General features: G+C 43.5%; 1 protein-coding gene across 1 annotated transcript; it reads right to left on the bottom strand.

Moving 5' to 3' along the window:
* Window positions 1-2121: 2121 nt before the first annotated feature.
* Window positions 2122-26171, bottom strand: LOC311327966 (uncharacterized protein; the record flags this gene model as incomplete). The annotated part of the gene is made up of 4 exons (XM_084461077.1): window positions 26051-26171; window positions 25504-25715; window positions 25290-25422; window positions 2122-2138 (listed from the first exon to the last, which is right to left on the bottom strand). The coding sequence occupies exons 1-4, from the start codon at window positions 26073-26075 to the stop codon at window positions 2122-2124; spliced, it is 387 nt and encodes a 128-aa protein (XP_084317203.1). The 5' UTR covers window positions 26076-26171.
* Window positions 26172-27335: the final 1164 nt, after the last annotated feature.

The raw sequence follows: 27335 nt of genomic DNA, 5'->3' as shown, positions 1-27335 counted from the left end.
TGATCCTCCTCAGTCTTGATGGATCCACTTTTTCCATCTTTCCAGCACTTGTTCTACTGCAATACAGTCCACAATATTCCAAACAATCCTATTCCCTTTTCCCTGGTTTCGGCACCACTTTTAAATCCTGAATAAAGTGCTGGAATCCGATTTCTTTGCTTCGACTGAAGATTTTATTTTCTCTTCCTTTTGGCATACAAGAAGTATCACCATCTCTCTTGCCCAACGACAGGCAGCAGTATGAACTGAACTAAAATAGCACACCCCAACTCCAACCCACAATCAGTTGACTCTCACAGGTGTGAAAACAATCATTCAATAATTCAATTAGCAATGGTGACACGCAGCCACAATGGCTCAAGAATGTAGGCTCACTGTAGGCTACTGCTTTCAAATTATAAACATAAATAATTCCATCAACATAAATCAAGACCATTTTCTGTAGGCCAAAAAACAAATTATACATAAATTTTCTATTTAACCAAAAATAGTCTCAACAAGGCATAGACATTTCATTTCAACACAAACATGCATACCTGGATTGTACAGCACACGTGGATTGTACTGGACCGCTGGCAGAGGCCTTTCAACTCCGGCACCTGGCACCTGGTCTTTGGCCTGCATAGTGGGGACCAATGGCTGCCCGGGGCTTGGAATATCTAGTGGAATATCAGTAAATTAGCTCAGATTACTCGATTTCAAAAGTACTACTCTTTTGGGACTGTTGAATGCACTTTAGTGCACAAACATGTTCTTACCCCATCCTTTTTGGAGAGCCAGGATACTGGGACAACCGACACAGTGTCCTCCACCAGAAACTCCACACTGCAATACAGTCTGCCCAATAAACAAAAAAAGATTAAGTTTATAAACACATAGGACCCTATGGGAAAGTAGGCAGAGGGGAAGAAGCGACTAAAACAACAATTCAACAAGTCATTACAGCCGATAAGTAATTAGTGACACGCCACTATTCTATACTATTCTTTTTTGATTCTCTGCCGGCCCAGGACAGATGCGGTCAATGGCGGTCAATCATCAGTGTGGGAAACATGAAGCTAGTTTAGGCATTAGCCACTGCAGTGCACAGATTAAATGTATAAGGCCCGTGAATCATGCGTTACTACTTGCAGTTTTAACAGGAACGCCTGTTTTTGATTCGTGTACTCCAACAATACACACCGATACTACAGATGTGGTAAACAAAGCTACCTCCATCTTTGTTTCGAGCTAACGTTATTGTACCCCGCTTACCTCGTGGGTGGCATTGTTCTCAGTCTCCCACTTTCCAGACAAATGGAAAATATATAAAGCATTATCTTGGCTTCGCCTTCACCTTTGCCTATGTAAAATTAGCCTAAGATTCGTGATGTCCTTAGAAAGCCTGACACGAGCGAGCTCCCAACGTGAGTCTCAAATTCAGCAGTCGGTCAAACAAACAATTTCCCTCAGTCCAGCGGCCATTTTAGAGTAACGTTAACTAACACAAAACTTAACAGCTCAGACCGTTCGCTTGCTTATGTTTCTGCAAATGTTCGCGGCGAACACAAAGCCAGCAGTAACAGAAAAAAGGTTTGCAATAGTTTGTCGGAGTATTTTCAATATTGTCTAAACGTTAGCCAAGTTCGGGCCTTGACTTAGCTAGCTAGCATTAGGTAGCGTGCTAGCTAGCATTAGCTAACGTTAGCTAGCTATCATTAGGCTTCCAATTCCTGAACTTAGTTTAGCGTGCAGGTTATGAGTTACTTCTGTTTACTTAAATTATTACCGGTAAGTAAACAAATAAATAGCTAAACCAACAGTCAAATCAATGTAATTTGATGAGAAAAACCCCCGAGGTAACTGGTATAACTTACCAGAGCTGAGTGTGCACCACACTGTGTTTGTTGGTCTCCAATCTGCTCTCTTTATGGCTTTAAACCACAGCTTTCGGCGGTTCCTCTGAAAAGGGTGACATCTCGAGGGGATGCTGAAGAATCTGAGGCCATCATCTTGTTCTTTTCTGTTTGTACAGTTCACAGCAGCTTTGAGGCATAATTAGCTACATGAAACGGAGCTCCTGGCTACTGTGGCTAGCGAGTTCCTTTTTACCTAGAGGCTGCGTGCTCACTCTGCTGTGACTTAGGCGGTGAACCCATCTATAGGGAGGGAAAGTGATCTCATCGCCCTCTAGTGGAAGTGTTCCATAATGCCGAGAGAATGAATGGGATTTCCCGACACGTCTTTTGAAAAATGATATCTTGGTCGACACCGAAACGTTAGTTTTAATTAATGAAAAAGCATTAAATTTATAACAAACAGGGAAATATACAATCAATAACATTTCTAAGATGAGTTATTCACCTCAACATACAGTACAATATGAAGGATATAAGCGAAAATTTAAAAAAAGAACAAAAGACAGGAGCAGTTTGGCAAAGAATCCTGCCTACTTCAACTGTGAACCAAGCAAGCAGTGACGTCACGGGATAGCCCGATTGATATCCTATTGCTAGCCTAATAGGACTTTAATCCAACGTCACTGCAACGTTATTTAACGTTGCAGGGACCCATATTGCCAATGTTTCTTATGTGCAACGTTGCTGCAACCCACTGTGTTAGTAGGCTCAAAGAACGCTACCCAAATCTACCTATCGGGGAGGAGAGAGGGAGAGGGAGCCGTCCCGGCGGGGGGAGAGGGGGGTTGGTGCTTGTGACTACACTTAGTGAACGCTTTGCTTAGCAACCACTCGCAGCAACCTCGCCTTTTTATTAATTACACCCGTGTTTACCTAATGTAGATATCCTATTTCAAAAATGCACTCATCAGTCCGACTCCAACACTTCCACACCCCTATCAAAACCACTAGAGGGCGCCTCGCCACGTTACATCTCCCATTGCTTTTATGATGTCATAGTAGACGTTGCTGACGCAGACACTTAAACAGTCAGTGATCCATTCCACCTCATCAGAGTAGCTAGTGACTTCTGGATCTGACACACTGACTTAGAGAAAACAAGTAAGTCCATAATGGGGATAAACTTTAGAGTAAGAATTTTCTACAATTATTCTGTATTAATTCTTTGACAAAAACACCCCCAATTGAAAACAGAATAGAGTACATATTGCTCTCTGAGCTTTGTTTAACCAAGTTGTCATATAAATGATGTGTTGATACTGGTTGATTAGAGGACTAGCAGTGATGGCTCTGGGTAATATGAGTTCCTGGGTGAACCTCCTCTTCATCAGTGATCTGGTGAATAACCAGTTGCTTTATAGGACTTCAGTCAGACTGGGGCAGATAAATATAATAATAATAATAATACTTGATTCTTTTGGTTTCTGTTTGGTAAAGTGTTATCCAGCTAGGCCTACCGTCCCTCGTTTTAGTTATTTTACAGAGAGAACTACAACGATCCTCCCTCTATTGTATTTTAGATTGCAATTCTTGCACTTTGCCTTCAGCACTAGATTATGATCTTAGTCACTTGTTTTAGAAAGGAGATGCACTTGTAAGTTCTGGCAAGTAGCCTAGTAGGCTAGTAGCCTACATTGGCCTTTCCTAGTTAAATGCAATTATTGTTAGTTGCTTTGGATAAAAGCGTCTGCTAAAATACTGTAATACAATGAGATCTAGGCTACTGATCCGGGCATCTGTCGCGTTTTGAGAACTTCACTGGAGAGTGCAGCTGATCAGAGCACTATGCTGGTGCGCTTCGTAAACATGAGTCAATCTTGAATTATCTGTATGCTGAGATGAATCCAGTGATGTCCACCTCTTGAAATTTGGTCGGATTTACTGACCGGTAGATCAGTGAAACCCGGGGCTGCCAAGTCTCAGACACACGCATTGCAGCCTATTCTCACGCTCACTCGCCACGCTTCACAATTCTCACTCGGAGAAATGACCAACCTCAAAATAGCCTAGGCTACTACCAATTCAATGGCTATGGGACTCTTTTTTTTTAATTATTACTTGAACGAACGCTAATCTCGCCTCTCGGTCGTCCTTCGCGCTCAAAGAACGCTACCCAAATCTACCTATCGGGGAGGAGAGAGGGAGAGGGAGCCGTCCCGGCGGGGGGAGAGGGGGGTTGGTGCTTGTGACTACACTTAGTGAACGCTTTGCTTAGCAACCACTCGCAGCAACCTCGCCTTTTTTATTAATTACACCCGTGTTTACCTAATGTAGATATCCTATTTCAAAAATGCACTCATCAGTCCGACTCCAACACTTCCACACCCCTATCAAAACCACTAGAGGGCGCCTCGCCACGTTACATCTCCCATTGCTTTTATGATGTCATAGTAGACGTTGCTGACGCAGACACTTAAACAGTCAGTGATCCATTCCACCTCATCAGAGTAGCTAGTGACTTCTGGATCTGACACACTGACTTAGAGAAAACAAGTAAGTCCATAATGGGGATAAACTTTAGAGTAAGAATTTTCTACAATTATTCTGTATTAATTCTTTGACAAAAACACCCCCAATTGAAGACAGAATAGAGTACATATTGCTCTCTGAGCTTTGTTTAACCAAGTTGTCATATAAATGATGTGTTGATACTGGTTGATTAGAGGACTAGCAGTGATGGCTCTGGGTAATATGAGTTCCTGGGTGAACCTCCTCTTCATCAGTGATCTGGTGAATAACCAGTTGCCTTATAGGACTTCAGTCAGACTGGGGCAGATAAATATAATAATAATAATAATACTTGATTCTTTTGGTTTCTGTTTGGTAAAGTGTTATCCAGCTAGGCCTACCGTCCCTCGTTTTAGTTATTTTACAGAGAGAACTACAACGATCCTCCCTCTATTGTATTTTAGATTGCAATTCTTGCACTTTGCCTTCAGCACTAGATTATGATCTTAGTCACTTGTTTTAGAAAGGAGATGCACTTGTAAGTTCTGGCAAGTAGCCTAGTAGGCTAGTAGCCTACATTGGCCTTTCCTAGTTAAATGCAATTATTGTTAGTTGCTTTGGATAAAAGCGTCTGCTAAAATACTGTAATACAATGAGATCTAGGCTACTGATCCGGGCATCTGTCGCGTTTTGAGAACTTCACTGGAGAGTGCAGCTGATCAGAGCACTATGCTGGTGCGCTTCGTAAACATGAGTCAATCTTGAATTATCTGTATGCCGAGATGAATCCATTGATGTCCACCTCTTGAAATTTGGTCGGATTTACTGACCGGTAGATCAGTGAAACCCGGGGCTGCCAAGTCTCAGACACACTGTTGAGGAATTTACATCCAAACACCTTAAACCTTTGTCCTCTCACTTCTCTTGTAATTCATCCCCTCCCCCCAAATATTCACACAGCTGTGCTAACATTCAAAATGGCTTCCAGAAGGCCATCTGTCTACAATAGAATAGCCATCCTTTGTTCATTTGCCGCCCTTTTTCTCATGTCACATGCCTGTACTCTTGGCCACGCCTGCCATTTCACATGACGTACAATGGAGTAGCCAATCACATCCTGGAAGCACCGTACCTTTGTTTTGATTGCATATAAGCCACAGCAAAACCCATAAACGGGACTTCGCTGACGAAACCACCCTTGTTGCGTTTTCAGGAAGTCCTTGCGCTCGTATTGTTTTTCACAATAAACCAGACTTAACCTTTTGAACGTATCTTGGTAAATCTTTTGACTAGATCAGTTTAAAATACCATCACAGTTGGCGAACGGGGATGAAAGGGAGGACTGCCTGCGTGTTGCTTCGGGATTCCAGTGGATGAACTGGTGACAGACGTGTCGGTCCATTATAGTGGGCGTTGGAAAATCAATCTTCTCTCTTGCGCCAGAGCGCACGCCGAGATTATTTCCTCAGTTCTTTCACTGGATTCTTGAAGCTCACAGGTACGTTTAAACGAACCCTCTTATGGTTCTGAGTTGTATTTGCCTTGATTTGGTTCAGTTTGTGTTGGTCTGGATTGTTGAAAACAGAAACCCCAGCGTGGGTATTTAGTACGTATTTAGTAAGTAACTATCTAAGGATTTTGTGAACAGCAATAGATATTTATATCGTATTGTCCTTTGACTTCGTCCTTGTTTCGTTACGAGGGTAAAACAGTTCAGAAGAAGTGTGAGTTTTGGTCTAATACGCCAAAGAGTTGGCACAGAACGTGTTTCCCTTTGGCCGGTCGCGGGTGAAATTAAAACCGCAGAGATGTTTCCTACCGAGGGTAGGGCGCGCATTGTTGAAGTTCGCAGATAGTGCGATTCCCACAGGGTTGAAGTTCGCAGATAGTGCGATTCCCACAGGGTTGAAGTTCGCAGTGAGTGCGATTTCCAAATGGGTTGAAGTTCGCAGTGAGTGCGATTACCAGCTAATCTCCGGAGTGTCTGTTTTTGTCCCCGAACGGGGTTGTGTTGTCTTTGTTTGTCTAGCGCTATTTTCGCCGGCTCAGTGGGATTTTTGAGTGCATTTTTGAGCTTCGGCTCTTGCTTTGTATTGTAAGTATTTTGTATACTTTTCCAGTAGGCTAGCTGGTTGTCTGGGAGACGCAGGAAAACAACTGTCCCGGTGATCCGCCATTGAGCCAGAGAACAAAGGACTTCCTGACTGGGTGAGTACTAAGCGGTTTAATGTGTCTGTTTCTTTCGAAATTGTATTCTTTCCCGCCGTGAGTTAACTATAAGGTTTCCTTTCATTGCTGTTTTGGGGTTTTAGGCTGCGTCGTGTTTATTAGGGATTTGTTTCAGTATAGCTTTATTAAACTGAATTTGCCCGCGCACGCTCAAAGACAACATCCGGGTCTTACATGCAACATTTTGGGAGCACCACTAGGTGTCCCTGTAACACCGGCTACTAACATGATGCCTAGATGTAACAGGTAAATAAACAGGTTAAGGGAAAAGCCTGTAAATTCTATAGACTGGTCTACTTTTAAGATTTGGGAGAGTAGCACGAGAGAGGTTTTTAGATCAGGAAGGAAAGATAAGGAGGTTCAGCAGACTGTCTCTCCGCCATTTCCCCAGCAGAATAACTCTGATTTAAAATTATATTTTCCCCCCTCGACTCGTTGCGCCGTGATCACACCCCCTAACAATGCCCCCGCCATTAGCCACGCCCCTTCTCTCTACGAGTTAAGCGCGCCCCTTTCTACGAGGTATTCGTCCGAACAGGTCAGGAAGGAAGAGCCTCCGATTTGGGGTCGAGCGCCACCTGCTGGAGTTCCCTTGAACAACCCATAAGGGAGATTTAAACTAGACAAGATAAAGAGATTTTTTTTAAGGTAAATAAACAGGAGAAGACAGATGTAGCTGAGGACGTAAGGTTTGTGCATGATGGTGGGAGGATGAAATAGATGTAGAGCCTTTGAGTCTTAAGTTATTAAGAATGTTTTCTGAGCGGATCTTTTAGGTATTGGTGCGAACTCAAAAGTCTGACAGGGTTTTGAATAGGTTTTGATTTTAGGTTATGGTTTTCGCTTTGATTCAGGAGTTTATGTTTCAATAGTCAATGAATGGCCATAAGCTGTTCGTTTATGCATTCTACTGTATGAATTTCATTCACATAATGATGATGTGTTTGTGAGGAGTTGGCTTTAGGCCTTCCCCTCTGCTATATTGACCCCAGTCTGTTGAGTGTTATTTTTCAGATGCTATGGACCCTGGGCGGCAGGTCTTTGAGGAGCCTGGATCGTGCCTTCCTGGGGACTGCCTGGAACCTGTTGTTTGTCTGTTAACTGTTTGTCTTGTCTATCTCTTTCTGATATATGTAGGAACATGAGGTTACTGGATGTTTAGCATTATATGTCATTTCTGGTTAAGGGGTCTGTTTCGATATAGCTTGAGGATGTCGCCTACATTTCACCTGTGTTTTTGATTCAGGTGTGTGTACACGTCTCCTTGGTTAGATTGTTCTGTTTTGTAGTAATTTAGGTTAAGTCTATTTCTATAGAATGTTCTGTTTCTGTGAAGTTCTGTGTTGATGTTTTCAGATTTTCCTGGAGTGCATTGTGTGGGCTACCAAGGAGTGGTTGCCCCTCGCCAGCATGAAGCTATGAACTGTGTGGAGTCACGAATGACTTGAGGGTCATTCTTGGACATTTCTGGAGTGTTCTCCCTGTTTCAGACGGGGTGAGCTTACCATCTTGCTACGGACATTGCTCTCTGGGTGTCAGCGAGGACTGCGACACCGGGGGGGTTTGATGTCTGAAGATTGCTCCAGCATGGAAAGAGGATATGAGACAGCGCTGAGGGCTGTTCTCTTCCGATAGGGCTATCTCTCTGGCCCCCGATTTGCTTTGCTGCTGTGTGATGATTTGGTTATTTGTATGTGTTTAATGTTTTTGTTAAATATCTCATGTTTATAGTTTGAGGCACATTCATCGGGCCTGAGTGTTTTTCTGAGTGTTTTTACAGACAACTGTCGTTCCGGGAGTGATGGGTGAATGCCGAACCAGGAGGCGGGCACAGGACCGGAGGTGCAGATGGAGGTTACCGGCCTGTTTCCCTACAGATGGGCGATCTGGGGTTCGTGAGATGCAAGGCCAACGCCATGTCACCGACTCACTGTGAGCGACAGATAAGTATGAAACAGGGAAGAGACCATTTTGTCCGAAGCGGTGCCCAATACTCTGTCCTCAAATGCAGAAGAGGGACGTTTTAGATATACAAATTTTAGCTATACAAATGAAGCTTTGATGGATTTTTTTTTTGATTAGTTAATTGTAAATGAAGCCAATTCATTTTAGTGTCATTTTTCTTTGCCCCATCTCTATTTTTTATCCTGACTTCAGGAAATTTTGTTTTCACCCTTAGGGGGTGTTGTTTTGTTGAGACGAGAATGTGGTTATTTTATTTTATTTTCATAAAATCGCGAGAGAATTTCTAGAGCCACATCCAATTGCCTTGATCATGACTGGGAACTGGGCGTGTTAAAGTCATTCAAACACTGCCCCTGATGTCACTGTAGGCTACTGCAGACTGGCTCTAATGACACTTGAACAGACACCCTGTTTAAGTTTTCCTGACTGAATAACAACATTTTTCCCCAAAGCAGGAGCTTGCGCTTAACCATGTTTCTGAGAATCTCCAACAGACTGCGGATAACCGTTCCTGACCAAAGAGGGGAACCGGGAGACCAGACCAGAAGACTCTCCTTTTTTCTCTTCTATTTTGTCTCTGTTGTCTCTCTCATCTGTGGATCCACAGACGGAGCACTTCATCAGCCTGTACTGGGGGAGCGGGAGCGCCGAGGTGGCCCTCCAGCAGCACGACCGGGGCCGGCCCTACGTGGAGCAGTACAGGGATGGACCGGGTTCAGTTCAAGAGCCTGTACGTGCTGCTGGCGCCCTGGCTGTGTGGCGTCCACACGGACACCGTGTCCCACCGCACCTTCACCCTGCTGAACCAGGACAGGGACTCCCTCCTCACCTTCCGAGAGCTCGCTGGCTGACCGCTCTATGTAGACCTGCCCAATGAGGAGACAAGAGACTACCAGGAGCAGATGAGCAGCCTGAGAACAGGCCAGAAAACATGGAAGAGAAGTAGATGTTGCGGGAGGAACCTACCCGTCAAAAATGGAACTGTCAGCACATCCTCGGCCAAGTGGGCCATGGGAACATGTAATAATGGATTTTATTGAACTCTCTCCATGCCAGGGATGTCTTCAACAGAGTGAGGACCGCCATTCCTGAGGCTAAGGAGGGGTTCCTGCATCACATCTCTCCTGGGGATTGGGTCCTGGTCCGCGACCACAGACGAAGGAGCTGGAACTCGCCGAGGTGGCTCGGGCCGTACCAGGTTCTACTCACCACGCAGACAGCGATCAAAGTAGCTGAGAGGACTTCGTGGATCCATGCAAGCCATTGCCGACGGGTCCAAGCAGCAGAGGACGGTCCACCAGGGGATCGCCAACACCAGGAGATCAAGGATGCAGCTGAACCAGAGGGCTCAGAGGCCAAAGCCATGGGCTGCCACAACTGTCCTCTCCTCTGACGAGGAATCGGAGGACAAATGACCTTGCTGGTCACCTCCTTCTCATGGTCGTTATGATGGCAACATGGAGAAACTCCACAGCCATGACCTCACAAGATGCACCACACACGCACACACACCTGCACACACTGCAACTAACATTGAACATAACTGATTCAAACAACGCGACATTGAAGTTGCGATCTAGAAGAGAAGACGCCTTGCATTCCCCAATGACATTCTATTGCCCAAAAGAGAAGTGTCACCTAAATGACTGTTGGATATACACTGTGAACAAGAATGACTGGACTCTGTTACACTCTACAGATGTCAAAATCCAAGACGATGAGCAATCGGAGAGTGACCTTGACAGTCACCGCCACACTCTCCTCTCCTCTGATGAGCAATCGGAGACTGACCTTGCCGGTCACCTCCTTCTTGTGGTTGTGGTATGACAACGTGGACAATCTCAACAGCAATGACTGCACCTCTAATCGCACACACTGGAACCTACATTAAACATTCAGAGACGCAAACATGGAAGCTATGATCCATAGGACATTCTTGAAAAAATATCATATTTGTTTACAAGAGTTACAATGGTTGAAACATGAGTTGATAAATAAGTTTGGGTTTTTCCTCTAAATTGACCAAGAAGTTTTTTGCCCTTCTTACACTGGTAACCATTTATCTTTTTTGCCTTGTTAAATCAAGTTTTTTGGTGAATGGTTGTCCACTCTTAGACTATAAATAGTATATAATCATGTCATCTTTTTTACCTTGTTTCCTGTCAAATTTCTGAAACAAGGGGTTTTGGTGCGTGATTTTGCACGTGGAAAGAAAATAATAAAAATAAAAAATAAAAAATTTTTTGCTCCACCTGGTGGAGAGATTATTTCCTTTCCACATGTATAGCATAGCTGACTGTTTACACTTTGTGTTTGGATTTTATATTTTATTTTTGTTTACCTGTTCAGGCACAAATGGGGGATTGTTGAGGAATTTACATCCAAACACCTTAAACCTTTGTCCTCTCACTTCTCTTGTAATTCATCCCCTCCCCCCAAATATTCACACAGCTGTGCTAACATTCAAAATGGCTTCCAGAAGGCCATCTGTCTACAATAGAATAGCCATCCTTTGTTCATTTGCCGCCCTTTTTCTCATGTCACATGCCTGTACTCTTGGCCACGCCTGCCATTTCACATGACGTACAATGGAGTAGCCAATCACATCCTGGAAGCACCGTACCTTTGTTTTGATTGCATATAAGCCACAGCAAAACCCATAAACGGGACTTCGCTGACGAAACCACCCTTGTTGCGTTTTCAGGAAGTCCTTGCGCTCGTATTGTTTTTCACAATAAACCAGACTTAACCTTTTGAACGTATCTTGGTAAATCTTTTGACTAGATCAGTTTAAAATACCATCACAACACGCATTGCAGCCTATTCTCACGCTCACTCGCCACGCTTCACAATTCTCACTCGGAGAAATGACCAACCTCAAAATAGCCTAGGCTACTACCAATTCAATGGCTATGGGACTCTTTTTTTTAATTATTACTTGAACGAACGCTAATCTCGCCTCTCGGTCGTCCTTCGCGCTCAAAGAACGCTACCCAAATCTACCTATCGGGGAGGAGAGAGGGGGGTTGGTGCTTGTGACTACACTTAGTGAACGCTTTGCTTAGCAACCACTCGCAGCAACCTCGCCTTTTTATTAATTACACCCGTGTTTACCTAATGTAGATATCCTATTTCAAAAATGCACTCATCAGTCCGACTCCAACACTTCCACACCCCTATCAAAACCACTAGAGGGCGCCTCGCTACGTTACATCTCCCATTGCTTTTATGATGTCATAGTAGACGTTGCTGACGCAGACACTTAAACAGTCAGTGATCCATTCCATCTCATCAGAGTAGCTAGTGACTTCTGGATCTGACACACTGACTTAGAGAAAACAAGTCAGTCCATAATGGGGATAAACTTTAGAGTAAGAATTTTCTACAATTATTCTGTATTAATTCTTTGACAAAAACACCCCCAATTGAAGACAGAATAGAGTACATATTGCTCTCTGAGCTTTGTTTAACCAAGTTGTCATATAAATGATGTGTTGATACTGGTTGATTAGAGGACTAGCAGTGATGGCTCTGGGTAATATGAGTTCCTGGGTGAACCTCCTCTTCATCAGTGATCTGGTGAATAACCAGTTGCTTTATAGGACTTCAGTCAGACTGGGGCAGAAAAATATAATAATAATAATAATACTTGATTCTTTTGGTTTCTGTTTGGTAAAGTGTTATCCAGCTAGGCCTACCGTCCCTCGTTTTAGTTATTTTACAGAGAGAACTACAACGATCCTCCCTCTATTGTATTTTAGATTGCAATTCTTGCACTTTGCCTTCAGCACTAGATTATGATCTTAGTCACTTGTTTTAGAAAGGAGATGCACTTGTAAGTTCTGGCAAGTAGCCTAGTAGGCTAGTAGCCTACATTGGCCTTTCCTAGTTAAATGCAATTATTGTTAGTTGCTTTGGATAAAAGCGTCTGCTAAAATACTGTAATACAATGAGATCTAGGCTACTGATCCGGGCATCTGTCGCGTTTTGAGAACTTCACTGGAGAGTGCAGCTGATCAGAGCACTATGTTGGTGCGCTTCGTAAACATGAGTCAATCTTGAATTATCTGTATGCTGAGATGAATCCAGTGATGTCCACCTCTTGAAATTTGGTCGGATTTACTGACCGGTAGATCAGTGAAACCCGGGGCTGCCAAGTCTCAGACACACGCATTGCAGCCTATTCTCACGCTCACTCGCCACGCTTCACAATTCTCACTCGGAGAAATGACCAACCTCAAAATAGCCTAGGCTACTACCAATTCAATGGCTATGGGACTCTTTTTTTTTAATTATTACTTGAACGAACGCTAATCTCGCCTCTCGGTCGTCCTTCGCGCTCAAAGAACGCTACCCAAATCTACCTATCGGGGAGGAGAGAGGGAGAGGGGGGTTGGTGCTTGTGACTACACTTAGTCAACGCTTTGCTTAGCAACCACTCGCAGCAACCTCGCCTTTTTATTAATTACACCCGTGTTTACCTAATGTAGATATCCTATTTCAAAAATGCACTCATCAGTCCGACTCCAACACTTCCACACCCCTATCAAAACCACTAGAGGGCGCCTCGCCACGTTACATCTCCCATTGCTTTTATGATGTCATAGTAGACGTTGCTGACGCAGACACTTAAACAGTCAGTGATCCATTCCACCTCATCAGAGTAGCTAGTGACTTCTGGATCTGACACACTGACTTAGAGAAAACAAGTAAGTCCATAATGGGGATAAACTTTAGAGTAAGAATTTTCTACAATTATTCTGTATTAATTCTTTGACAAAAACACCCCCAATTGAAGACAGAATAGAGTACATATTGCTCTCTGAGCTTTGTTTAACCAAGTTGTCATATAAATGATGTGTTGATACTGGTTGATTAGAGGACTAGCAGTGATGGATCTGGGTAATATGAGTTCCTGGGTGAACCTCCTCTTCATCAGTGATCTGGTGAATAACCAGTTGCTTTATAGGACTTCAGTCAGACTGGGGCAGATAAATATAATAATAATAATAATACTTGATTCTTTTGGTTTCTGTTTGGTAAAGTGTTATCCAGCTAGGCCTACCGTTTTAGTTATTTTACAGAGAGAACTACAACAATCCTCCCTCTATTGTATTTTAGATTGCAATTCTTGCACTTTGCCTTCAGCACTAGATTATGATCTTAGTCACTTGTTTTAGAAAGGAGATGCACTTGTAAGTTCTGGCAAGTAGCCTAGTAGGCTAGTAGCCTACATTGGCCTTTCCTAGTTAAATGCAATTATTGTTAGTTGCTTTGGATAAAAGCGTCTGCTAAAATACTGTAATACAATGAGATCTAGGCTACTGATCCGGGCATCTGTCGCGTTTTGAGAACTTCACTGGAGAGTGCAGCTGATCAGAGCTGATCATGTTGGTGCGCTTCGTAAACATGAGTCAATCTTGAATTATCTGTATGCCGAGATGAATCCAGTGATGTCCACCTCTTGAAATTTGGTCGGATTTACTGACCGGTAGATCAGTGAAACCCGGGGCTGCCAAGTCTCAGACACACGCATTGCAGCCTATTCTCACGCTCACTCGCCACGCTTCACAATTCTCACTCGGAGAAATGACCAACCTCAAAATAGCCTAGGCTACTACCAATTCAATGGCTATGGGACTCTTTTTTTTTATTATTACTTGAACGAACGCTAATCTCGCCTTTCGGTCGTCCTTCGCGCTCAAAGAACGCTACCCAAATCTACCTATCGGGGAGGAGAGAGGGAGAGGGAGCCGTCCCGGCGGGGGGAGAGGGGGGTCGGTGCTTGTGACTACACTTAGTCAACGCTTTGCTTAGCAACCACTCGCAGCAACCTAACCTTTTTATTAATTACACCCGTGTTTACCTAATGTAGATATCCTATTTCAAAAATGCACTTGTAGTTGATAAAAATGAAAGTATTTGCCAAAGCCAAGGTTCGCTCAAAAATATGTTCAGTCAGATTTATTAAGAAAACAATACGATTGCAAACGGACCTCAAAGTAAAACACAGAGTGGTTCTAGCAGAAGAAGTAAATCAGCTCGCCAAATCTTCTCCTTATATCTTGCTCAAACCAACGAGGTAGTACAGGCGTCATTTGATTGGCTGAGTCGTCTATACGTCATCGTAAGGTGACGGATATCACACAGTGGGCGGGGGATGAAACTCACTTTGAATATCACTTTGAATATAGACAAAGAAAACAAAAGGTCTGAGCCAGGGCAGGAAGGACATAAGGTGTGGCCCTTCTGACTTAAACAAAGAGAGGAGGAAGAGGAAGAGCTAGGTATGAGAGGTGTTTACAATTACAAAAGAGAGAAACAAAAGGTTGAGGTGTTTAGGCAGGGGACTGGATGAATAGGTATTGAAAGAAAAGATATGAATCTGAATAGTCTTGAGACTATGTGTTAAATTCCATGACAACTCCCACATCTGTGGCTGAAACAGCCACATAAAATATATACATCAGATCATAATCAAAAAAATAATTTAAAAAAAATAAAAAAATCAATTTCAAACACAAAATTGTAAAAACTCTATGCTATACATGTGGAAAGGAAGTAATCTCTCCACTAGGTGGAGCAAGAGGAAAAAATAGATTATTTTCTTTCCACATGCGAATCACCCACCAAAACTCCTTGTTTCAGAAATTTGACAGGAAACAAGGTAAAAAAGATGACATGATTATATACTATTTATAGTCTAAGAGTGGACAACCATTCACCAAAAACCCTTGATTTAAATTTTGAACAAGGCAAAAAGATAAATGGTTACCAGTGTAAGAAGGGCAAAAACCTCTTGGTCAATTTAGAGGAAAAAACCCAAAGAAGTAAAACTTCAAAATCATCTATCAGCTCATGTTTCAAAACATTATAAATCCTGTAGATAGATATTATGCATTTCGTCAAGATAATTTTCAAAGGGGTCATCTACTTCTCCGCTCGGTACTGAAGTCTGGACCATTAGTGCTTGAGCTGGAATATCCACTAAACACTTTGTAGCACATTTGATAATCACTGAAATGATAATGAACCCAAAAATAATACACACAAGAACAATAATAATAGTCCTAAAAATATTACCAAAACCTGAAAATGCATTATCAACCTGTCCCCAAATATCCCAGGTATGTAATTTGTTTAAGGTCTCAAGTCCTCTTTTGTTTGCTTCATGAAATTCAGCTAGTGTGACGTTTGGATCAGAAATGTACGAACAGCATTCACTCCCTACGATTGCACATGTACCTCCTTGAGAGGCTAGGATTGTATCTAATGCGAACCTATTCTGGAGAACGACTTTCTTTATTTCATTTACCTCTTGGCCAAGGGCAGAAATAACTCTATCAGATGCATTTATGTGTTCTTGTAGGACATACGATAAAATCTGTATTTCAGCATTATTCTGAAGAAAGCCATAACTAGGAATCATTATTCCTAGTGCCGCATTGAAAATTGCGAGATTCCTACGATGTCTAATAGTAGTTTGTTTATGGAGTATTTTCATCTCTTCCTGAGTAACTTTCCTGATCATAGGAATTAAATGAGCTAAATAACAACGTCCCATACTATCTTCAGGTAGTTTAGAGTATGCAGTGTTTCCACAGACTAGGAAAATGCCTTCAGGGAGTTCTATTTCCTTGCCTCGATACAGATACTCATAAACTGGGTCTATACAAGAGCTGGTTCCTAAATCAGTAATGGCTGAGTCTAAGTTCTTCCTAAAAACATCAATACAACCTGTTACCTTCTGGAGAGGGACGATTTTGAATTGATCAGTGTTTGTTTGAACTCTAAGATTAGTTTGGTTGAATAGTTTTCTCTGAGACTGGACAAAACAATCAATAATCTGACATTTTAATCCGGAAAATACAATTGAATTTCTCCATTCTACAGTTGTGGATAAGCCAGTACACGCTAACTGTGCAGTTAAAGGAACTGTATATATCTGTGTGAAGACAGCTTTAATATTATGAATTAACTGGGGTCCAGGTACTCTGGAAAAATGTATAACTCTAGCTAGTTCTAGTCGAGTAAATTCTCTTGGTTTCTGGTGTTGATTGACCTGCATAGTTAACTCTGTTAAAATGCTATTCTCTATACCGTCGTAGGAATTAATTAATCTATCTACTCCTGCATGAAATTGACAAGATGAGACTTGTTCCCTAGTGGAGAATGTATGGGTTGCTAACCCTTGCCAGTCATATTGTAACCACTCAGCTTGTGTTAAGGGAATTGGATATAGGGTAGGTGATGATGTACTAGAGGGGACCTGTTGACAAATCCAACAATCATCATAATCCATTTTTGATGCAAATTCCCGTACCATACTTATAGCAGTGTTAGGATGGGTCTTCCGATCTGAGTTGGATGACCTGGTTAAATACTTGTTACAATTAACTACCATAGTAGAGGGAAAATCTGGGACAGGTTTGCAAATATCAGCACCATAGTTTTTGCTTCGAGCTACATTAATCACATCTCTGCTTAAAACACACCAATATGGCATTTTCCAACTATTTTCATCAGCATTGGTCAGAGTCACCAGGGTAGATCCAAGGAACTTCTCATCGTCTTGGATTTTGACATCTGTAGAGTGTAACAGAGTCCAGTCATTCTTGTTCACAGTGTATATCCAACAGTCATTTAGGTGACACTTCTCTTTTGGGCAATAGAATGTCACTGGGGAATGCAAGGCGTCTTCTCTTCTAGATCGCAACTTCAATGTCGCGTTGTTTGAATCAGTTATGTTCAATGTTAGTTGCAGTGTGTGCAGGTGTGTGTGCGTGTGTGGTGCATCTTGTGAGGTCATGGCTGTGGAGTTTCTCCATGTTGCCATCATAACGACCATGAGAAGGAGGTGACCAGCAAGGTCATTTTTCCTCCGATTCCTCGTCAGAGGAGAGGACAGTGTGGTGGCCCATGGTTTTGGCCTCTGAGCCCTCTGGTTCAGCTGCATCCTTGATCTCCTGGTGTTGGCGATCCCCTGGTGGACCGTCCTCTGCTGCTTGGACCCGTCGGCAATGGCTTGCATGGATCCACGAAGGTCAGCTACTTTGACCGCTGTCTGCGTGGTGAGTAGAACCTGGTACGGCCCGAGCCACCTCGGCGAGTTCCAGCTCCTTCGTCTGTGGTCGCGGACCAGGACCCAATCCCCAGGAGAGATGTGATGCAGGAACCCTTCCTTAGCCTCAGGAATGGCGGTCCTCACTCTGTTGAAGACATCCCTGGCATGGAGAGAGTTCAATAAAATCCATCATAACATGTTCCCATGGCCCACTTGGCCGAGGATGTGCTGACAGTTCCATTTTTGACGGGTAGGTTCCTCCCGCAACATCTACTTCTCTTCCATGTTTTCTGGCCTGTTCTCAGGCTGCTCATCTGCTCCTGGTAGTCTCTTGTCTCCCCATTGGGCAGGTCTACATAGAGCGGTCAGCCAGCGAGCTCTCGGAGGGTGAGGAGGGAGTCCCTGTCCTGGTTCAGCAGGGTGAAGGTGCGGTGGGACACGGTGTCCGTGTGGACACCACACAGCCAGGGCGTCAGCAGCACGTACAGGCTCTTGAACTGAACCCGGTCCACACGGTACTGCTCCACGTAGGGCCGGCCCGGGTCGTGCTGCTGGAGGGCCACCTCGGCGCTCCCGCTCCCCCAGTACAGGCTGATGAAGTGCTCCGTCTGTGGATCCACAGATGAGAGAGACAACAGAGACAAAACAGAAGAGCAAAAGGAGAGTCCTCTGTCTCTGGTCTCCCTGTTCCCCTCTTTGGTCAGGAACGGTTATCTGCAGTCTGTTGGAGATACTCAGAAACATGGTTAAGCGCAAGCTCCTGCTTTGGGGAAAAATGTTGTTATTCAGTCAGGAAAACTTAAACAGGGTGTCTGTTCAAGTGTCATTAGAGCCAGTCTGCAGTAGCCTACAGTGACATCAGGGGCAGTGTTAGAATGACTTTAACACGCCCAGTCCCCAGTTATGATCAAGGCAATTGGATTTGGCTCTAGAATTTCTCTCGCGATTTTATGAAATAAAATAAAATAACCACATTCTCGTCTCAACAAAACAACACCCCCTAAGGGTGAAAACAAATTCCCTGAAGTCAGGATAAAAATAGAGATGGGGAAAAAAATGCATCACTCAAATAAAATGACACTAAAATGAACTGGCTTCATTTACAATTAACTAATCAAAAAATCCATCAAAGTTTCATTTGTATAGCTAAAATTTTTATATCTAAAACTTCCCTCTTCTGCATTTGAGGACAGAGTATTGGGCGTCCTCAGCTACATCTGTCTTCTCCTGTTTATTTACCTTAAAACAAAATGGCTCTATCTTGGCTAGTTAAAATCTCCCTTGTGGGTTGTTCAAGGGAACTCCAGCAGGTGGCGCTCGACCCCAGCGCCAGGTCTGAGAATTCTCCATTTCTTTTATCTTGCGGTAACTGTGACACTGTGCCATCCAGTGACCATACTGACCACAATGGTAACATGAATCGTCTCTGTCTTCACTTCGATTATACCTTTTTCCTCGCCTAACCCTACCAGAACGCTTCCTATTGTTTCTCTGTCGCCACTGTGGTCGTTGTTGGTTCCACCTTGCACCAGCAGTTTGATTGTCCAGCTGTTGTAACTGAGCAGCTTGTAATCTGGCTGCACCATTTATTTGTGAAGGGCGAGGAACAGGGTTTGGGCAGCGTATCAGAGGCGCTTGTATTTGCGGTCCCTCCAGACTATCTCTAGCCATTTGCAGTTGTTCCAAATTAAACTTAGCCTCAGATATAGCTCTAGCCAATTCTTCCTTCCTGACCTGTTCTTGTTCGGACGAATACCTCGTAGAAAGGGGCGCGCTTAACTCGTATTGTAGAGGGGAGAGAGAAGGGGCGTGGCTAAATGCGGAAGCATGAAAAGGGGAAACAGCAACAGCCTGGTTGGGTGTGAGCACGGAGCAACGAGTCGAGGGAGAAAAATCTAGGTCAGAGTGATTCGATGGGGGAAGCGGCGGAGACGCCGTTGGCTGTATAGCTTCATTGTATCTTTTCTCTGACTTCAAAAAACCTTCCCGCGCTACTGACTCCCAAATTTTAAACGCTGCCCAATCGATGGCATTACCACTTTTCTTACCCAACTTAGTCTTTTCAAACGCTTCTAGTTGAGCCCTAATGTTGGCCAAAGCTTTAACGCTAAGAGTACCAGATGGAGACGGAAAACTGCTATTCTTATTCCATAACTGAATCTGCCAACAGGCACTAGCAGAATATTTTAGCGCAACAATTTTAGCCGGGCCAGACAATTTGAGAATATCAAGTGGCGAGCTAGTAGCGGCACCCATTTTGCACCAAAATCGCTTACGAAAAAAACAAACCAAAGGACACTCTCCCACACTCCTTCGTAACACGGAGATGAACGTCTCTCAGACTACTCACTAGCAGTTACGATTTACGGCCCTTAAAAACAGTGTTGGAAAAAAAAATAAACAGTACTTTTACCTGGAAAAAAAAAAATATATAGCGCTTAACAACACATACAAGACAGAGCCGAAACTCCAACAGTAAAAACAGCAGACTAACAACCCCATGCACATACTAGAGAGAGCCGAAACTCCAACAGTAACACAACAGACTAACACGGGAACGCAAAACAAAGAACGACGAAAAGACGATTAACATACGACTAGCATGCTCGAACTGCACTAGCCATTTGGTCAAAGCTAAACCTTAGTCTAGGTCCACCAAACACTGTACAGCCACTTGGTCAAAGCTAACTCTCGTTAGGTTTACCAAACCACCCGGGATCAAAGGGACAAACGCTTCTACCAGAAACGCGGATTGGGACCACCAATCACTCCCGTAGCTACCTCCGTTGAGCAAAACTCTCACAACGGCTCTGCGGTTTTAATTTCACCCGCGACCGGCCAAAGGGAAGCCTGTTCTGTGCCAACTCTTTGGCGTATTTAACTCAAAAAACCCGTTCTAAGCTGCAACCGATAAACAACCTAAATTGTACATCAACTACAGGGGAACAAGATTCACGAGACCAAAACTCACACTTCTTATGAACTGCTTATACCCTCGTAACGAAACAAGGACGAAGTCAAAGGACAATACGATATAAATATATATTGCTGTTCACAACTTCCTTAGATAGTTACTTACTAAATACGTACTAAAATACCCACGCAGGGGTTTCTGTTTTCAATAATCTAGACCAACACAATCTGAACCAAAAACCAAGGCAAATAACAAGCATAAAAGGATTCGTTTTTCAACGTGCCGTGAGTTTAGCCGAGTGGAACCAACGGCGGAGTTTCTCCGAAACCAATGCGTATAGACGCAAAGAGAGAAGCTTTCCAGAGCGGCTACCGCTCCGCACGTCTGCGTCCCTCGCTTCCACACCCGGCGAATCTCACGGCAGTCGATCCCGTCCTCGAGTCGCCAATTGTAGTTGATAAAAATGAAAGTATTTGCCAAAGCCAAGGTTCGCTCAAAAATATGTTCAGTCAGATTTATTAAGAAAACAATACGATTGCAAACGGACCTCAAAGTAAAACACAGAGTGGTTCTAGCAGAAGAAGTAAATCAGCTCGCCAAATCTTCTCCTTATATCTTGCTCAAACCAACGAGGTAGTACAGGCGTCATTTGATTGGCTGAGTCGTCTATACGTCATCGTAAGGTGACGGATATCACACAGTGGGCGGGGGATGAAACTCACTTTGAATATCACTTTGAATATAGACAAAGAAAACAAAAGGTCTGAGCCAGGGCAGGAAGGACATAAGGTGTGGCCCTTCTGACTTAAACAAAGAGAGGAGGAAGAGCGAGGTATGAGAGGTGTTTACAATTACAAAAGAGAGAGAGAAACAAAAGGTTGAGGTGTTTAGGCAGGGGACTGGATGAATAGGTATTGAAAGAAAAGATATGAATCTGAATAGTCTTGAGACTATGTGTTAAATTCCATGACACACTCATCAGTCCGACTCCAACACTTCCACACCCCTATCAAAACCACTAGAGGGTGCCTCGCCACGTTACATCTCCCATTGCTTTTATGATGTCATAGTAGACGTTGCTGACGCAGACACTTAAACAGTCAGTGATCCATTCCACCTCATCAGAGTAGCTAGTGACTTCTGGATCTGACACACTGACTTAGAGAAAACAAGTAAGTCCATAATGGGGATAAACTTTAGAGTAAGAATTTTCTACAATTATTCTGTATTAATTCTTTGACAAAAACACCCCCAATTGAAGACAGAATAGAGTACATATTGCTCTCTGAGCTTTGTTTAACCAAGTTGTCATATAAATGATGTGTTGATACTGGTTGATTAGAGGACTAGCAGTGATGGCTCTGGGTAATATGAGTTCCTGGGTGAACCTCCTCTTCATCAGTGATCTGGTGAATAACCAGTTGCTTTATAGGACTTCAGTCAGACTGGGGCAGATAAATATAATAATAATAATAATACTTGATTCTTTTGGTTTCTGTTTGGTAAAGTGTTATCCAGCTAGGCCTACCGTTTTAGTTATTTTACAGAGAGAACTACAACGATCCTCCCTCTATTGTATTTTAGATTGCAATTCTTGCACTTTGCCTTCAGCACTAGATTATGATCTTAGTCACTTGTTTTAGAAAGGAGATGCACTTGTAAGTTCTGGAAAGTAGCCTAGTAGGCTAGTAGCCTACATTGGCCTTTCCTAGTTAAATGCAATTATTGTTAGTTGCTTTGGATAAAAGCGTCTGCTAAAATACTGTAATACAATGAGATCTAGGCTAATGATCCGGGCATCTGTCGCGTTTTAAGAACTTCACTGGAGAGTGCAGCTGATCAGAGCACTATGCTGGTGCGCTTCGTAAACATGAGTCAATCTTGAATTATCTGTATGCCGAGATTAATCCAGTGATGTCCACCTCTTGAAATTTGGTCGGATTTACTGACCGGTAGATCAGTGAAACCCGGGGCTGCCAAGTCTCAGACACACGCATTGCAGCCTATTCTCACGCTCACTCGCCACGCTTCACAATTCTCACTCGGAGAAATGACCAACCTCAAAATAGCCTAGGCTACTACCAATTCAATGGCTATGGGACTCTTTTTTTAAAATTATTACTTTAACGAACGCTAATCTCGCCTCTCGGTCGTCCTTCGCGCTCAAAGAACGCTACCCAAATCTACCTATCGGGGAGGAGAGAGGGAGAGGGAGCCGTCCCGGCGGGGGGAGAGGGGGGTTGGTGCTTGTGACTACACTTAGTCAACGCTTTGCTTAGCAACCACTCGCAGCAACCTCGCCTTTTTATTAATTACACCCGTGTTTACCTAATGTAGATATCCTATTTCAAAAATGCACTCATCAGTCCGACTCCAACACTTCCACACCCCTATCAAAACCACTAGAGGGCGCCTCGCCACGTTACATCTCCCATTGCTTTTATGATGTCATAGTAGACGTTGCTGACGCAGACACTTAAACAGTCAGTGATCCATTCCACCTCTTCAGAGTAGCTAGTGACTTCTGGATCTGACACACTGACTTAGAGAAAACAAGTAAGTCCATAATGGGGATAAACTTTACAGTAAGAATTTTCTACAATTATTCTGTATTAATTCTTTGACAAAAACACCCCCAATTGAAGACAGAATAGAGTACATATTGCTCTCTGAGCTTTGTTTAACCAAGTTGTCATATAAATGATGTGTTGATACTGGTTGATTAGAGGACTAGCAGTGATGGCTCTGGGTAATATGAGTTCCTGGGTGAACCTCCTCTTCATCAGTGATCTGGTGAATAACCAGTTGCTTTATAGGACTTCAGTCAGACTGGGGCAGATAAATATAATAATAATAATAATACTTGATTCTTTTGGTTTCTGTTTGGTAAAGTGTTATCCAGCTAGGCCTACCGTTTTAGTTATTTTACAGAGAGAACTACAACGATCCTCCCTCTATTGTATTTTAGATTGCAATTCTTGCACTTTGCCTTCAGCACTAGATTATGATCTTAGTCACTTGTTTTAGAAAGGAGATGCACTTGTAAGTTCTGGCAAGTAGCCTAGTAGGCTAGTAGCCTACATTGGCCTTTCCTAGTTAAATGCAATTATTGTTAGTTGCTTTGGATAAAAGCGTCTGCTAAAATACTGTAATACAATGAGATCTAGGCTATTGATCCGGGCATCTGTCGCGTTTTGAGAACTTCACTGGAGAGTGCAGCTGATCAGAGCACTATGTTGGTGCGCTTCGTAAACATGAGTCAATCTTGAATTATCTGTATGCCGAGATGAATCCAGTGATGTCCACTTCTTGAAATTTGGTCGGATTTACTGACCGGTAGATCAGTGAAACCCGGGGCTGCCAAGTCTCAGACACACGCATTGCAGCCTATTCTCACGCTCACTCGCCACGCTTCACAATTCTCACTCGGAGAAATGACCAACCTCAAAATAGCCTAGGCTACTACCAATTCAATGGCTATGGGACTCTTTTTTTAAATTATTACTTGAACGAACGCTAATCTCGCCTCTCGGTCGTCCTTCCCCTACTAACACAATCAGGTTGCAGCAATGTTGCAGAAACGTGCAATTTAGACTTTTGTATGGTCCACTCAACGTCAAGTTAAACGTGCATGCAACGCAAACGCGGTATCTGCACACAAGTTGCTGCAACGTGCAGGTCCAACGTGTCTGCAACATGCCTGCAATGTGTACACAACGTTGTGATTTCCGTGATGATTTCGATGTATATTGCTGCAACGTTGTATACACGTTTATATATTACTTTGTTACGTTGCTGCAACATGGTCTACACTTCCGTTGGCTACATATATCATTTGCATTACAAAACAAATCAGCTCCTTGCACAAGCTCCACTACTTCCTGAAACTCTACAGGCATATTTCTTTACCGTCCTATACTATTGGATAGCAATAGCGATGAATCCAGTGTGCAGCACACCTGATCAATCACTTCCATCCACTAGTATAGGCCAGGAAAGAAATACGCCTGTAGAGTGTCAGGAAGTAGTGGAGCTTTTGCAAAGAGCCTATTAATGTCATAGTCAATGCAGCAAGCAAAATTATGGTACAAAAGTTATGACACAACACCATTCAGTCAAGAACAATTTATTTTATTAAAAAAGTACACAATGTCTGGCCTGCAACATGATAAACAAGTTTAAAAACAAAAAGGATTAAAAAAAAAATACAAAAACAGTTATTTAAAAAAAAATGTTATTTACAAAAAAATGGCAGGCTGTGCTCAGATAGGCTGGGGGGGGGGGGGCTGTGCTCAGATGGGCTGCGGGTGGGCGTCAGATGGGCTTGGGGGCAGCTAGGAAGGGAAGTCTTCCTCATCAGAATGCTGGGGAGTGCTCAGATGGACTGTTCTTGGATGGGCTGTGCTCAGGCGGACTTCTGCAGATACCTAAAGACACAATGAAATGGCCGTAAATACACAACGCACATACATGCACAAAAAAGTGGTACACAATCTTTGGAACCATGCAGTCACACTGGGTAGGAGAAACCAAAAAAAAAGACATCACTTACCCTTCTGCATTTAGCAGGGGCATGTTTCAATGTCTCCTGCAGCTGGGCGGCCACCTCCGCCATCGTAGCCTTTGGCATGGAGACCATCACTGCACCTTTAAGTTATCAAGAAAGGTAATGGTTTCAATTCACATCGGTCATGGAACAAAGACGATGTATTAAAAAATATTCAAAATATGAACCATTTCTTACGTGTTAGAACATTGAAGAGTGTCATACTCTTCAGTGGCTTCTTCCCCTTCTTCCCGTGCACACTGTAGGCGCTCCACACCGCATGTGTGGCTACAGCTGACAGCACCCGCCGGACTGTGTCCGCCAAGTCTCTGCCACCAATGGCACCTAGGTATTGTGTCTGCAAAACAAAGACAGTCATTTACTGTACCCTTCCCTGCAATGCAAAAATAAGACAAAGTTCCGCCCTGCAGACACTCACCATCTTCCTCTGATGTTCCCGGTCCTTCAACCTGGCCTCACAGACCTGCAGCTCCTCGTCCGTTTGGGCAGGGTTCAGTACATCCAGCACTTCTCCCTGGGCTCCAGACTCCACAGGCCGCGTGCTCTGGGCCAGTTCCCTCACAGTCCGTGCAAGCTCACGGAGTTGCTCCCGCATCTCTGAGAACTGCTGATGTACAGACCTCTGGAAATCTAGATAAACACAGATGTGGCTATAAGTACATTGACATAAAACTAAATGAAACTCAAAATATATCCCTGCATGCAACATGAAGTAGTCCCATACCAGCATCTGCAGAGCAGCATCGATTAGGTAGAGGGGTACATGGAGTCAATGGTGCTGGAGCCGTTTTATTGGGCGACGGCATCACAGACCTAACTGAAAAACAAAAGGGATAAAGGAAAGGGATTAGCAGGAAACTGTATGGTGTTGGCAGCATGCTTTGGCTTCTGGCATTTGAAGGAAAATAAATTAAGACATTAACAGGTAGACATCACAACACCACAGCAGTACATGCCACTCTTACCTGGTCTGGCTGGGGTGCTATACATGAAGCCTGGGCTCGCATGGTTTTCGCTCACAGGGGATGAGCTCGGAAAATCTGCAAGATGAGTAAATGGTATTCAATCTAAAAAAGCCAATCACAGAGCTAACTGAAAACCTAAAGGGATTAGCAGGAAACTTTATGGTGTTGGCTTTGGCTTCTGGCATTTGGAGGGAAACTAAATAAAGACAAGACAGGTAGACACCACAGCAGTACATGCCACTCTTACCTGGTCTGGCTGGGGTGCTGTATGATCTGGCTGGGGTGCTATACATGGGGCCTGGGCCCCGCTCGCCCACATGGGACAAGCTTGGAAAATCTGCAAGATGAGTAAAATGGTATTCAAAATAAATAAAAAATAGTCCAACTATCAGTGTGCAGTAGGCATAGACATTTCATTTCAACACAAACATGCATACCTGGATTGTACAGCACACGTGGATTGTACTGGACCGCTGGCAGAGGCCTTTCAACTCCGGCACCTGGCACCTGGTCTTTGGCCTGCATAGTGGGGACCAATGGCTGCCCGGGGCTTGGAATATCTAGTGGAATATCAGTAAATTAGCTCAGATTACTCGATTTCAAAAGTACTACTCTTTTGGGACTGTTGAATGCACTTTAGTGCACAAACATGTTCTTACCCCATCCTTTTTGGAGAGCCAGGATACTGGGACAACCGACACAGTGTCCTCCACCAGAAACTCCACACTGCAATACAGTCTGCCAAATAAACAAAAAAAGATTAAGTTTATAAACACATAGGACCCTATGGGAAAGTAGGCAGAGGGGAAGAAGCGACTAAAACAACAATTCAACAAGTCATAACAGCCGATAAGTAATTAGTGACACGCCACTATTCTATACTATTCTTTTTTGATTCTCTGCCGGCCCAGGACAGATGCGGTCAATGGCGGTCAATCATCAGTGTGGGAAACATGAAGCTAGTTTAGGCATTAGCCACTGCAGTGCACAGATTAAATGTATAAGGCCCGTGAATCATGCGTTACTACTCGCAGTTTTAACAGGAACGCCTGTTTTTGATTCGTGTACTCCAACAATACACACCGATACTACAGATGTGGCAAACAAAGCTGCCTCCATCTTTGTTTCGAGCTAACGTTATTGTACCCCGCTTACCTCGTGGGTGGCATTGTTCTCAGTCTCCCACTTTCCAGACAAATGGAAAATATATAAAGCATTATCTTGGCTTCGCCTTCACCTTTGCCTATGTAAAATTAGCCTAAGATTCGTGATGTCCTTAGAAAGC

This window comes from Borostomias antarcticus (assembly GCF_949987555.1).
Source record: "Borostomias antarcticus genome assembly, chromosome: 35".
NCBI classification, from domain to species: domain Eukaryota; kingdom Metazoa; phylum Chordata; class Actinopteri; order Stomiiformes; family Stomiidae; genus Borostomias; species Borostomias antarcticus.
The sequence above is the reverse complement of the archived record's forward strand: the minus strand, read 5'-3'. Positions and strand labels throughout refer to the sequence as shown.